Below are 14,804 nucleotides of genomic sequence, written 5' to 3' on the forward strand. Positions count from 1 at the left end.
ATGTGAAACCGTGAAACACCGATTTATTTTGGTTCTTCGGATTAGAACTAAACAACGATGACCATGGTGGCAGATCGTTAAAAACACTCGACTGCAAAGCCTTCTGGTTTCAAACGACGCACCGCAGGAGCCACCGTGCAGCTGTTCGAAGCCACCGGAAACCTCTGTGCTGACGAGTCACTAAAGGTGTTAGTTTAGTTTCGCAGCATGGGAATTTGGTTCTGCCAAGTAAACAATTCAAACCGTTATCACCGCATGCAGTCGTGCTGTACTGAAGAAGAGTGATGGACGTGGATGATGCGGCGTGTGATGTGCGCGTGTAACATGTAACTTGACTTCAATGATCAATGAGTAGAAATGCATTGATGGGGACGTGACCCCTTAATGAGTTAAAGATTGCAGGTTTTAGAAACTGACCCTGGGTCTCTGCAGAACCCGGTTTCAGGAAAGTCTTTTTAAAATTTAAACAAAACAAACGCTCACTACAACTACTTTCTTAAATTGACTAAGCATGAAAAACCTTTTAAGTCACCAAAGTGACTTAATGTTAAATTTAGCGTTTAAAATGAGTCCATGTTGACTTCGACATTTACAGCGGCATCGTGGATGCAGGTCAGGTAGAGCACCATGTGAAGAACCAACTTTAACACGTTACAGGACTAGCTGAGCAGGTAGGATGTTAATAAGTGAGACTTCTGTATGTAAATGATCTGAAAACAACTTTGAGTCAGAGAGCAAATTAAGATTTGAGGAAGTATGGATACAGTTATGACTCGTCGCAGTGACACCAAAAGCTTCTTCGCCTAATGCGTTTACTCAAACATGCTTTGATGAACAGTGGGTTCGTTGAGATGAAATGTAGAATAGAATGCTAGACATATATATAAGGTATATTAAAAATACATGGTAAACACATACACAACAAATGTTCCAAGATTTGATGTGAGTATCAAAGCACAAGTAAGTATGAATGGGTGCAGATCATGTCACACACACTCTGGCACTAATAGCAGCTCTAAACTATGTTGTTCATATATCCAGTAGTCAGAGTGGCCACATCCACTCCATCAATACTGGATTCACACCAGTAGATGGAGACAGCTCAGCTATATGTAAAGACAATCTGCTCAGTGCAGGACCAACATTCAACTTCAACGTGTTCCCGGTGTACTTGTCACAGATTGAAATCTAAAGCTTTCACTCACCGCTTTTGGTTCTGAAAACCTTCTTTTTCTGGTATGAATCCCTTAATCCTTGATGCTTAATGCATGGAGGTCCAGTCTGGGAGGCAAAAGATACGGATGTTGGGGTGAAACTGGTACCAAAGGAAAGGATTTGGAGTGGATGGAATAAAGAAGGTAATGACAAGTGACAAGTGGATGAACATGTTCCATCACAGGATGAGAGGCCACATTCTGTCTACTAGACCGATTGTCTTCCACTTTCTACATAAATGTGGGTATGTGGCCTGTCCTTTTTGCTCCTATTTTTGTGTTTGGGACTTCAAATCCCTTTGATAAATGTTGGAATTCCCTTGAGTGTCGTCTGTATATATCACAGTGTTCTCTGCCTAATGTGTGCAGGGGTCAGAGAAAGACTGGACTTCCTGCGAGGATTGCATGGCTACACAGTGGAAAGGATATTCAGGTTTGCACATCATAGTTAACATCATTAATAACAAATGCTACACATGCACATCCATTGACACAAAAATACAAAGGTTTGACCATGTGAGCAGAACCTGCGCTTTAATTGCAGAGACGAGGACAATCAATCTGCACATTATATTCTATGCAACTGTCACAAATAAACATCTGCTTTTGACATTATATCACACAAACATAAGCTATAGGTTGACAAATATCGACCAAAAAAATGATTTACTCCGTTATGTTGAAGTTACCAATATGTCTGTACACTACAAAGGCCTTTGGTTGTTTGGCTTTTGGGAGAAACTGGTCGTAATGTTGTTTTGCTGTACATTGATTTCATCACATCAGTTTACATGAAGTTCCAAGGCACATAGATAAAAGTCACTGAACAGAAAAGAACAAATCCAGGGTTTTACATTGTCAGAAAAAAAAGCTAAGTTACAATAAGCTGACATGTGAAGTCAAGAAAATGGGAAATCGGCATTGTGGGAAACCCATATCTTATTTCATTTTTTTTTACTAAATAGAATGTTACATTTGCAACTGATCACAAATAAAACATCTACAAGACTGAATCCATTGAAACTCAAGTAAAGACTGTAGCTTGCAAAAAAAAAATGTGACCACCCAGTAAGTGTAACACTGGTTTTGGTTAGCGAGAGGACACACAAGTGGGACACACAGCCCTCCCCATGCACAAACAAACACTTTGTCAACATTGAACAGTGCATACTCTGGAGTGCGTGTTCTAGCCCTTTGCAAATGATTGTGTGTCTCTGAAAAAAGAAACCGAGATTTCCCCCATTCCTCCGCTTCTTCCTGTCTTCTGTACACTTTACAGTGGAGGAAACGCCACGGAAATCCAAACAAATGCCACATTGGGCTCTGAATTGTGTCCAGCAGACAAAGAGCCAGGACACAATATGAATATTTTTTTCAGAAAATCACCTAATTTGAGAAATAACAAACGAAGCAGCAACGCGGGTCCCGCCTCATCGGCCCTATTAGCGCTACCTTTACTCTGGTTTTGGCACAAACCCCCCAATCATCTACTAAACCAGGACCAGAATGGTCCACTAAGTACATTGTTGTCTGGTCATTCAAGTTAAAATATTTTTCAGAAAAACAAGGTTTGTATCGGGAGAACATGAAGCATGTTTCAGGTCACTCACATATTTTCCACAAGAAAATTCGGGTTGTGCGTTTAACCCAAATAGCCTTTGGTATGGTGATGAGTCACATTATTACACACAGTTCACTGGTTCAGTATGACTCGTTGATGCAGAATTGGTCACTCTCATCACCTTCGGGGTTACTTGGGAAGGAGTGCTAGGAGCTTTGGACACAACGCTGTGAGCATAGCCGCTAATTGTCTTTGTCTTCATTTACATTACTTGGGATTGTACCTTCACGTATGACTGCAAATAGCTGTGAGTGTGTGTTCCCATTGGGACGTGTGGGTGAAGAAGTGACCGACCTTGCTAGATCATTTTCTGCAGTACCTTCCAGGGAAAAGCCCTCTGCTCCTCATCTCTTCTGATTGAACTGATTGACGGTTACTAACTTGGCTGACATACTTGGATGAAGTGAATCTGACCCTGCAGGATATGGTGAATGACCTTTTAGCCATGCAGGCTTTGCAGTTACGTGACAATTCTCCTTGCTACAAGATGTGGCACATCCCTGTGCACGGACAGCCTGGTGGCTCAAACCGCTATGGATTAAAAGCTCATTCTGTCACCATAAAGGGAGTGATAAGGTTCCCAAATGCCAGTTATTGTGACATAGTCTTTAGTTGTAGCTTGTTTGGCTCAGGAACATGTTGCCCAGTGGAGTCAGCCCACTTAATTAATTAAACTAGCAAGATAACAAAACAAAAAAAAACATGGCTTCATTTGAGCTTTGAACAGACATTCATCCAATTTACAGCACCAACTATTAGTTAGTCAGCTCCCTTCTATAGTCCAACATCTGTATGCTAACATGCTCATATTGACAATAATGGGCATATTCAGCAGCTCAAATTGTCCTCTTGTCCACTGTAATCTTTCAGTCTCAGAAAGCTAACATTTCCTAATCATCACTTTTCACACAAAGTGCAGCCAAGGCTTGTGGGAGTTTTGTCATTTAATTGGTCCTAAAGTGCCAAACAAATGTGAGCTGATCATAGCCCTACAAGTTTCGTTATGCTAGAACTTAGGTTTACAGTTCCTCCTCTGCAGGCTCGGGGATGTTTGTACCTGTTTGAATGACCCGATACTTGTTCGAGACACAGCCCGAAGTGATGAGGCATGGACAACCATTGCTGTGACGCTATTCCTGCTAAAGAAACAACCGCATTATAACCTTCAGGATGCTCCATTGATTGATAATTCCGTTAATCAATCTGGCACCCTGACAGTCCTGCATTGCTCAAGAAACAGTAATTATGAACAGTGTTGGGGAGTAACGGAATACATGTACCGGCGTTACGTATTTAGAATACAAATTAGGAGTAACTGTATTCCGTTAGTTACAATGTAAATAGATGGTATTTAGAATAAAGTTACATTGTTGAAATCAATAGATTACATGACGGTATTCCTCTGCATCACAGGTTTTTTCCGCTCTCTAAATAAATAAAGGTAATTTGATGCTTTTCCCAGAAGCCCCAACATGAAAACGAATGAAAATTCTATTTGCGTGATCAGTAGCTGCTAATGGATTCTGAAGAGGAGCAGGTGCCAGAGCCGGCAAAAAAGAGCTACGGCAGGAATGCTTTTCTACCCTGGAAATTCAATAAGCATTTAATGTTAAAGAACGAGAAGGGACAACGGAATAGAACTGCAGTGCAACTTCTGCTTGTAAGTAAGTTCATTTTTTAATTAGCCAAGGGTAGTCATTTGCTGTAGTTTTACTGGTCAACTTGCTATTTTATAGTTCTATCTGCCAGATGTGCGACTTTACATTCTCCTATGTGCTGATTTACTAGTCAGATTAGCCCCGTTTGACATGCTAGCTAGCGTTAGCTAAAATGAGCTCGTGTTCGCCTAAACTGCGGTTCGATTTTTCTAGTATGCAGTTCGGGACTACTTGAGCACGTATTCTGTATTCCCTTCTGAAAGTATCCTTCCCAACACTGATTATGAAGAGCATATAAATACAATATAATAAGTGTGACTGAGGGGTGTGAGGTTTATGGAGTCAAGTTTACCTGACAGGTGAGTTACATGGGGTTGGAGAGCTTTTTTGTGGAATTTTTTATGAGAATATACAACAATAAATGTGCTTGGCATTGAAGACCGGTTGACACTAAATCCCTGCCCGAGTCAGTACATTAAATGAAAAGGTACCCAGGGTGTAAGGTTTGAAAGCATTTGACGTACAGCGTGGGTGCGACAAAAGATGCTGTACAGGTGTATCTTGGGAAACGTCGGCTCCATCGTTGAGCTTCACCCTGCCTGCTGTTTCGATTTTGAGCATATTTTCCACTGAAAGAATTATTGGACTCTGAAAGAATGATTGGACTCAGTGCTCGGACGGACTGAACCAAGCGTGAAGCTGAGTGCAGTGCGCACATTTCACTAAGTACTCAAAACACAGAACTCTACGAATAGAAATGGGCACCGCTGGCACAGAGAGCAATCATAGTTCACAAACATAGTTTCAGAACATTCCTCACTGCATTACAATAATACAGAATTGAAATGAGACAGGTCCACGTTAGGACCTTTCCCCCAGGAGTCTCCGGGAAACCGTTTTGTGGGCTATATACAGTGTTAAGCTGTTTTAATGGGGTTAGGGTTAGGGTTGGGTCAGAGCTGCCCCAGAGATCCCCATCCTTTGACCACAATCAATAATCCAGGATGATCAGTTTGTGGGTTTACGGACCGGTGCACTTCCTCCCGCTGAGATGGCGGAGGGAGGGAGAAAGGAGCCTCCTTCCTTGTTATGCCTGGAGGGCTTCGTCACGACCATGCAGCTTTTCATCTCTGGCCTCCGGCTTACGGTTTTAATCTTTCAAAGGCTCCATATCTGTACAGTGCTGACTGTTTTCACCACATTGTTTGCCGGACTTCCTAAGCGGTATTCCCACATTCAGAGAAATCAAGGCCAACCCCTTTATAGTTCTAAAAAACTCTATCAAGGAGAATACTGGTGGAGCTCGATCCCCTCAGATCTCTCTCTCTACCATCAGTGAACTATACACACCAGTCCATTCTCTGATCCTGGGTCTTGTTTTCTTTTTCTCGAGAACACCATAACTATTTCTTTTTCATGTAACATCAAGTGAATGCATTGGTAAAAATCGCTTCAACCAACAAAAGTTGTCTCAGTAACTCATTCATAGTCTTTACTTCGACTTTGTTCATGTGCCAACGTCCATCAGCATCCCGACCTCGCATCTTCGAACAGGGGTCACTGGCAATGTACCGCCGGCTCATCGGTCCTCGAAGGCACAAGTCTCTGGCCTCCCTGCATGTGCCTGGCGCCCCTTAGATGCTGGTCTGCAGCTCGCCATTGAGCAAGGCAGCATTGTGAGTCTCCAAGTTGATGATCATAGCGTCGTTCACCATCCTGCTCCGGTCCGCCCTGCTGTCGCTGCGCTCGATTTCGTCCAGGCCCGCCACCTTTTTCAGGCACAGGACATTCTGAAAGCTCTTCTTGAAGTTGTCGGACAGAAAGGCGTACAGGATGGGGTTGGCGCAGCTGTTGGCGTAGCCGAGCACCACCACAAAGTCGAAAGTGCTCTTCATAGCAGATGTGGGATTGATGGAGCTGGCGACGGAGGTGACGTTGAATATGTAAAAAGGCAGCCAACAGAGCACGAAAACCGCCACCACGATGGACACCATCCGGGTCACCTTGCGTTCAGAGCGCTTACGCTTGGTGGAACCCACTCGCATCCCAGATGACTTCACCTGGCAAAGGAAGGCACTTGTCAGTGGCAGCCATTACTTGGGCTAAAAATTGAGATTTTGTAAATTTGTGGACTTTATATGTTATTTCTTATCAAAGTCTGGCAAGAGAGCAGAGAAGTGTTTTGTAACCGAAATGCCAAGCTGTTCCTTTTGAGATCTTTGGAAACCGGCAATAACATTGGGGAAAGGATTTTCAAGCTCAAACGCTACGGCTGTAAGTAGAGATTTATTGTTAGCAAATTAGGGGGACCCCAAACCTTTGAGTTACTCAGGCAAGAATTTATGGAAGAAATGTTGAATATACAAAATCACCCCAGACGTCCTTTGGTTGCGAGACCAATGTGTTCAGCCTGATTAAAGCTTTATATTTATCTATATGGCTTCTGGCAATGCCAGAAAAAGTCTCTATTAGAGATAATTTCTTACAAATAGTTTGAACTAATTCCGTTGAAAGCAAGTTTTGGCGTGCAGTGAGTGTGCTCAAACTACCCTTGTGTGCTAATGTAAAAGTCAATATCAATTAAAAGACTTATCTGAATCAACAAATGAACTCGAAGCAGCAAAATATTTTCACAATCTTTAAACAAGCAATTCTAGTCTGGTAGCCAGTAATAAGTGTAATAAGCGGGTTCTTACCTTGACTATAATGAGCAGGTAGCACAGACATATGACTGCCAGCGGCATGAAGAACCCTATGAAGAAGGTGTATATTATGAAGGCCGTGTAATAGACATCCTGGGGCTCCGGCCACACAATCCCACAAACCGGCACCTTGTCAAGGCCGCTAAAGATCAAAGTAGGCAGGACAACTAACAGGGACACACCCCATACTGTCAGGTTGATCATCTTGGCCAGGCGGGGCTTACGCCATCTCGTGGACTTAATAGGGTGGACCACAGCCAGATACCGATCGATGCTCATCACCATCAGACAGAAGATGCTGGTGAACTGATTGAGAGAGTCTGGGAGAGGGGAGAGAGGAAATAGAAAATGAGGACTTGTACAATGTAACACTTGCAGTCATTGCTAATCCTCTTTCTAATTATTTTAACAGAAGGTGTATTAAGGGACATAGAGGCGTTAGTTAGACAGCTACGTTGGCCGACACTGTTTGAATGGTCTAAATATCTGTAATCTTCACGTAATTGTTGTAGTACTCAATATCGATATTGGTCCATTTTTGCTTGGTCTTGTCTTGGTCTCTGAAAAAGATGACTTGTGTGTTACTGTCATTGTGTCATCATTACTGCAGTGGCTCATAGAAAACGGATGAAAATTCCCACACTTCTTCTTCTGCGCTGCCTTTTGATTATTTTATTGAGACGGCTTTCATAGTGCACTTACATATGTACAGTGTATATGGGGATGCAACAGGTAAATACAGATATTGTTTCCTGAGGCTGTATTTTATTGCAAGGTTCATGTTTAAGATTGAATGAATTATGATTAGCATGAGCCACAGTTCATTGCACTTGTCTGGTCATGACTGGGTCTCCTTAGGGTCTTGGTCTTGTTCTCCTTGGGGTCTTAGTCTACTTCTCGTTACACTCTGGTCTGGGTCATGACTTGGTCTCGGCTGAGTAGTACAACACTTCTATCCTTAATGAAACATGCTTGTATAAAGATGAAGCTATAGCCTGCAGTATTCCCTAAGATTTTGAAGTAATTACTGGTTTAAAAAACGTTTGCGTTGCAGCTGGTTATCTGTGTTTTCTGTAAATTGCAACCAATTGAAATTATCATGAATTCTTAATCATTTTCTTTTTGATGTAGCCAAACATATTTCCTCTGCTTGACACCTACCAACAGTCATGATCACCCTGCACAGCACCTCTCCAAAGGGCCAGTGCACCAGGGCCAGCTGCAGGGCGATGAATGGCAGGCTCATCATGCACAGAACATCCGCCACCGCCAGGTTCAGGATGTAGATGTTGGTCACCGTCTTCATTTTGGCGTAGCGCAGGATGACGTATATGACCAGGGCGTTGCCGCACAGCCCCACGCCACACACCATGAAGTAGATTAAGGTGATGACCACGGAGCTAGTCTTATCCTGGTGATGCTCCCGGCTCTTGGAGATGTTCAGGTCCAGGTCGGACTCGTTTCCCTGGAGGTAGCTGTCGTACAGAAGAGGCTCCGGGATGGAGATGTTTGGGGTGTTTGGGAAAAAGGGCCACTGGTCCAAAGCCATGATGGCTGACGGGGGTTGAGGCTCTCTAGGGGTTCCAAGTGTCTAAAGGTGGCAACGGATGAAGATGTGTGTCATTAAGGAGTTGGGGAAAGGGAGATATTTTAGGGTTTCAGATTACAGGCTTAAAAGAATATTTGTTACCCAGACTGAAAAGGGACTTCAAGTTGTTAGATATACGGAGTAGTTTGCCGTCTAAGAGTTTGGGCCTCAGGGGATTGGATTACTGGGGATTTTAATTATTGTGGAACCACAAGTATCACATCCCAGCTGTGGAGAAAAGGAGCAGGATAGATCTATGGAGAGGGATACAGAAATAACAGCAAGATTGGATGAAAAACGGAATATTTATTCAACAAATAACAATAGCCCATGGATCCCAAGATCCATGGAAACGGTTGCGAGGTTACTTTATATAGCTGCTTCCACGTCTTCAATCAGAGTAACATTTGTAATATTCTCTCTAGAGAATACTCAGGACTCTGGCTCTTTACACATTTACAGTAATTCTTGTTATCCTCAAAACTCACAATTCCTCTCACGACAATCATTTGGCAGACAGACCCAGAGGAGACGCTTAGGCGGCATTCCGCCATGTCCAAATCTCACACAAAAGTGCAGCATTCTAAAAAAATATGGACTTTTTCTCACATAGCAAAGGGAGACAGAAAACAGAAAAGGCTCATACGCGAGAAGTACAAATACACCAATTACGCTGTACGCAACCAAAACACAGTTTCAATTCCATGGCAATCTGCTGAACGCTTTTGCACTGATTGCAATATCTAGATCAGGCGTGGGCGACGAAAAAACTGCATGACGAGCAGATATTGTGTCTGTGTCGAATGACAATCCATCAGCCGGCTCTCACCTGGTCTTATTGCTCTCTTTACTCACTTTTTACCACTGAGCCCATAATCCCACCAATGCTACGCAGAGCCGAGTCATCCAGGTCAGGCGTGCATGTACGAGTGTGTGCGTGCATACATGCAAAAAAAAAAGAAGAGGAACGCCTAGGCGGGAACACGACGACGGCCCCGCGCTGCAGAAGACAAATGTTTATTCAATTGATTTTGGGGACAAACAGCTCTGGCCCTGTGGGAGGATCACCCCCGTTTCACCGCAGTGACTATTTATCTGAATTACGTTTGATTGTAGGCCCACTTTGGACTGTCCTCCTTGTGCCACTGATATTGTTGGGTACTCTTGTTAAAGATGAGGCACAATATACCTGTGTGAATGTGTGTGCACACAACGGGACTCCTGAGGATTATTGGGGATTTATTTTTCTAATCTCGTATTCACAAACAAGCAACAGTAATGCCAGAACCAAAAGAAATGTATTTGAACATAATACTTTCTAATCGGATTGTCATTCAAAACAAAATTATTTTCAATGAAAAGACTAAAAACATTCAAATATTATAATATCATCGTTTTTAAGCCTGTCAAACAATCTCAGCACTGCACTGGGGAACTCTATATATTTGTCCATGCATGAGGCATTAGGCAATCCACTTCGGGAGTGTTTAGTGATCTCAAATTGATTTTCAAACTATTTTAAGTCCACAAAAAAAAAAGACACTCCTTTTAACACACTCCAGTGGGGCCCCATTATAGACCTTTGCACTTATGTGAATGTGTGTGTGTGTGTGTGTGAGCGCACAGAATTCAACCTGCGCTAATGATTTGGGGGGGAGGGGGCGGGTGAGGGAATCGCAGGTCTATTAAAACTCTCACAGAGACCTGCCTGAACACACACACTGCAGGATGGTGTCACGCGGCGCATTTGATCTCCACGCCAACTGCGTGAGCCGATGAAGTGAAGTGGGGCCAGTGGGGAAAGCAGTAGCAGCCTCACGTTGACCTGCAGCCTCAACAGGAGACTTTCGATTGGATGGGGACCCCCGCCACTCACTCATTGTTAAACAAATTGTTAACCAAATCCCCCCGTTAATCCGTGTTATCCACTGTGGTTTATTACCTGTGCGGGGATGGATGAGCATACATCGCCCCACCTCTTGCTAGATCTCAGGTTGCGCACGCCGTGTTGGCTGTTCCTTTGAATCCGTTAATTGCAATAACCGCTGCGCCATAAATCAACGTGTGAGGGAGTTATTAGTTACTTTTATCAGATGGCGATAAAGACCCGACTCTACGGGAATCGTATCAACGCGTGCAACAGCAAAAGTCCACACAGTCGTGTCAATCGACGAGGACACATTTAACGAGAACCATAAAGAAGAATGTCCACAAAGTGTCAATAGCGTCACTTACTTTTAAATTGAAAACGGAAAACGTGCCCTTCATATCAAGTCCACCGTGACAGAGATTCAATCAGCAGAGAATGTGGAGTCGAGCCGCTGCGCAGCGGCACTCAACTGCCTCTCCATCCACCTGCTCCCCGAGTATTACGCACGGTGCCGGCGTTCAGCTGCCCACTCGCACCCGCTGAGGCAGAGCTTGTTGCCTGTGCTGCGTCCCTCAGGTCTTCTGATAAGTAATCCGCGTTTGGAAACCGAAACCTTGGACAGATCGGGGATAGGGGGGGGGGGGGTGGAAAAAAAGCCGCTGTGGGCTCTCAGCGTGATGCGTCCACGGACAAAGTCTTGATTGCGAATCCCCTGTGACGAGTCATCACTCAGATCAGCAAGACGCACGACCACACCAGAGAGGGAGAGAGGGAGAGAGAGAGAGAGAGAGAAGGAGAGCGAGATGGATCAGTAGAGGCGTTGAGCGCGTCACCCCGTGTGCGTCGGCGTCCGTCGTTCTGCTGATATGGAATCATGCGGAGTTGGCTCTTTTTTTTGCGCCATATGCCATGAATTGAGCCTCTTATTTCGCTGCAAACTGTGCACGGCCTGCAAACTGTTTTTACAATGTGCGCTGTAAACCAAGTTAGGGGTGGAATGTCGACACATCTTACCTGAACTTCGACATCAGCTCCTCATTAACCCAAGATGTAGTTATTACTGCAGTTTGGAGAGCAAAAGAAATGCAGAAAAACCAACTGAACGAGGCCTTCCACATCCAGCTCAGTCAGTGATGCGCAATCTGCAAGACGAAGCCAAGTCGCAGCCCTTTTATTCCAACCTTTATAGAGGAGGAGTAAATAAAATGGTTGGTATCTTCCACGACTTCTCCCAACATAGCAGCACAAAAGTGCAGCTATTATTACGACCAGCTGTTGTCATATCAAAGATGAATAGTTCTATTTATGTTCTATATGAGAACTGAAACTTCTCAAGAGGGTTAACATTGCGATGTCTTCAGTGGATCCCGATCTGGGTAATAGGTTGGGTGCATGCTGTGGTTTTCCACACGTTCAACACTGTCCACTACCAAAGGAAAATTTGGGACTAATCATGTGTTCACGTTGACTTTGTTTGCCCTAGAATTCGACCTGAGATAAGGACTTTGTTGTTCAGAACAAGGTTGGGAAACAATCAACATCCCGGCAACAGTGGATGCTGAAAAGCCAAAGGAAAAAAATCCCCAAAAACCACAAAAAGGTATCGGACAAGGAGCAGAGGAGACTCGGGGAGACGGGGTTTCATTCTCCCAATTCATTCTCCATGTTTATTGAGTTTCCTCCATGCTCTGAAACTCACTCTGCAACGCCCAGCGGCTTTGCGGCCGTGCAAATGAAGTTAGTGATTTCATTTGCCGTACGCATCGTGTTGACGCAAGTCAACACGATGTCATATTACTACATAGCTTTGAACGTCATCGGTCAACATCTCCATATGCCCCTCAAACTGTGACACCGGTCTAAGTCAACATGAATCCAAATTGAAGGGTAAAGGTCCACTAATGATAAGCCGTAAAGGATCGAAAGCAGTCTTACAGTTATGTCCCATCTTACTCCTTCCCTACGTAGAGCAAACAAGGCCGAACCACAGAAATGCTCCTGTGGCAGCAAATGCTCTTTTTTTTTTGCTCTCTTTCTTCTCAATTAGACGATCGAGTTAATGATCGCGGACTTTGGGACGTGAGGTTTTGGTCAGATCCGTTTGAAGTGATCCGGGGGGGGCGCCACCGACTGGAGCTGCTGACGTGCCGCTGTGCGGTCTTGGTTCGCTGTGTGGACGAGGTGTTACTTGCAAGAGTGAAACAGCAAGAGAAAAGTGTCAGGCCCAATTCTCGTATACCCTCTTTTCGATGTTGTCATGTGTTATTCTTTGGCTTTCTTCCCTCGGCAGGCTTCACATACATTTCCTCGGTCAATGGCGTAGTAAGCGATGCGATGCTGCTGCCAAAGGAGGAACCTTGACATGGCACTTGTTGTGAAAGTCTTCCAGGGAGACTTTAAGCATTCATAGTGCCATCATTTATTCCTTGTTTATCGCCTTGACAACTGGTGGCGGAGCATTATACTATACATGCATTTTCTGCCTCACATTAAAGTTTACATGAGTTCATTTTCTTGCACACGGGGTGTAGAAGGGCCAGGCCTATATGGGTCGATTGTGACATGATGCTGCCCCGGGGTAAAGGACACAACCGGGGCATTGGTAGTCGTTTTGCAATCTCTATAAACAGATATCTGCACGAGGCTTTAGGATCTCGACAGGACGACATTTGGGAATCCGAATTGGGACTCTTCGTAGGCCGTTTTGTGTCCTCTTGTGCCCTTTTTTGTTGTTGTTCGCTAATATCTTTTAGTAGTTCAGGTGCTGCTTTTGGCTCAGCAAGTTCTTTTACACAACAGTTCAGACCGGAGATCCAGTCCACTCTTATGCAGATGCTACGCAGATATGTTTAACCTGCCGGCCCTCAGCCTCTCCTGCTTCACAAACATTTTTGAAGACATAAAAATGTTCTTAAAAACGACAGTTAGGAGAGACATCCAACCTCGACTCTGCCCATCCCAGGACCACAGGATGAAAGATTATGGCCTGTTTGCAACAATTTGCATGTACTGTTGGTCCAGACTTTTAGATGCCAAAATGCCAAGGTGCCAAGATGAATAGCCAACACATACTGTATGTGTGTTTGTGCAAGTAGGCTGCAGGCTAGTTCTTTTCCCCCATTTACTCGTTGTTTTGTTGTTAAATATTTGGTTTTGCAGCACACTTTGTACCGGCTGATTTTGAAAGGCCATTTGTCTTCCGAGCCTATCAGAGGCTTGCATTTAGCATTAACCATTACTGGTGATGTTGCTCGTACAGATCATATCTGTCGGGATTGTAAGCACACAGAAGAGCAGTAGACATTCATAGTGTCAGGTCACCATTATTATGTCCTTTCAAGTTTACTGGTCCAACCTGCATTTATTGTGTGTGTGAGTGTCACCTGCTGACAATGCCGCTTGACAGAGAAGCGTAGACCGGGGTCAAAGGGGAGAGATCTAAAGGTGAACATCATGTCACGCTGGAAGAGTTTTTCATTATTTGCAGTCTAAAGGTCAAATTCCACCTTTGTCCGAGTCCCAGGCTGAAAAAAAAAAAGAAATAAATGGAAGTAAAATGGAGTCGAGAACATTTTAGCCACACATCAGTGCAGAGAGACACTCAAGTACTCGCAGTAAAATACCTGAATAATACTCTTGGTACATGTGTGTATGTGCGTTTGTTTTGTTTGGGATTTCTCTGGCATGTTGTCTAGAAAAATTGTAGCTGGTGATGAAAAGGGACTCTGCTGTTTTGTTTTTAGAGGAGAGTTCATTCACACGTCACAGAGAACAGCCTCGGTCCAAACCGGCCACCACGGGGACTTGAGAGCGGACGGGGATGTTCAATCAACTGCACGCAGGGGAGTGCGGGGCTTCCACGGCTCTGGAGGCCGGAGCAGCTGCCTTCGCTGTTGGATAACAATGAAACAATACAAGAACATGACAAATCTGCCTTTAAAAACAAACAAAACTGATTTGGGATATTAATGACATTTTCTCCTCAAGATTAGGGTTAGGGATGGTGGCAGCGTGGGGTGGGACTCCAGTAGGATGACTCAGGATGAGCCGGCAGTATCAATAGCAAAGAACATTCTTATCCCTGCACTCGATAGGCGAATTGTGAGCTTGCATAAGAAATCTCCACTCACCCAGACACCCTATTATGATAC

General features: G+C 44.1%; 1 protein-coding gene across 6 annotated transcripts; it reads right to left on the reverse strand.

Moving 5' to 3' along the window:
* Window positions 1-1,729: 1,729 nt before the first annotated feature.
* On the reverse strand, window positions 1,730-12,071 carry LOC119212787 (somatostatin receptor type 2). 6 transcript variants are annotated; one of them, XM_037463536.2, is made up of 5 exons: window positions 11,668-12,071; window positions 11,019-11,365; window positions 8,357-9,037; window positions 7,190-7,515; window positions 1,730-6,553 (listed from the first exon to the last, which is right to left on the reverse strand). In XM_037463536.2, the coding sequence occupies exons 3-5, from the start codon at window positions 8,742-8,744 to the stop codon at window positions 6,128-6,130; spliced, it is 1,140 nt and encodes a 379-aa protein (XP_037319433.2). In that variant the 5' UTR covers window positions 8,745-9,037; window positions 11,019-11,365; window positions 11,668-12,071; the 3' UTR covers window positions 1,730-6,127. The 6 variants fall into 6 exon arrangements, with proteins under 6 accessions (XP_037319433.2, XP_037319437.2, XP_037319438.2 ...); XM_037463540.2 differs by lacking the exon at window positions 11,668-12,071 and having other exon boundaries at window positions 8,357-8,786; window positions 8,886-9,037; window positions 11,019-11,659; XM_037463541.2 differs by lacking the exon at window positions 11,668-12,071 and having other exon boundaries at window positions 7,190-7,245; window positions 7,378-7,515; window positions 11,019-11,659.
* Between the last annotated feature and the right edge of the window lie 2,733 nt (window positions 12,072-14,804).

The sequence above is a fragment of the Pungitius pungitius genome, chromosome 21 (genome assembly GCF_949316345.1).
Source record: "Pungitius pungitius chromosome 21, fPunPun2.1, whole genome shotgun sequence".
Lineage (NCBI taxonomy): Eukaryota > Metazoa > Chordata > Actinopteri > Perciformes > Gasterosteidae > Pungitius > Pungitius pungitius.

Bases quoted from the DNA above. Each gene is read 5' to 3' on its own strand.
- LOC119212787 (XM_037463539.2), bottom strand. From the start codon at position 8,744: ATGGCTTTGGACCAGTGGCCCTTTTTCCCAAACACCCCAAACATCTCC. The intron at 7,516-8,356 runs GTAGGTGTCAAG...CCCCTCTCCCAG, and splicing joins CAGGGTGATCATGACTGTTG to ACTCTCTCAATCAGTTCACC. The intron at 6,554-7,189 runs GTAAGAACCCGC...TTCCTTTGCCAG, and splicing joins ACCTGCTCATTATAGTCAAG to GTGAAGTCATCTGGGATGCG.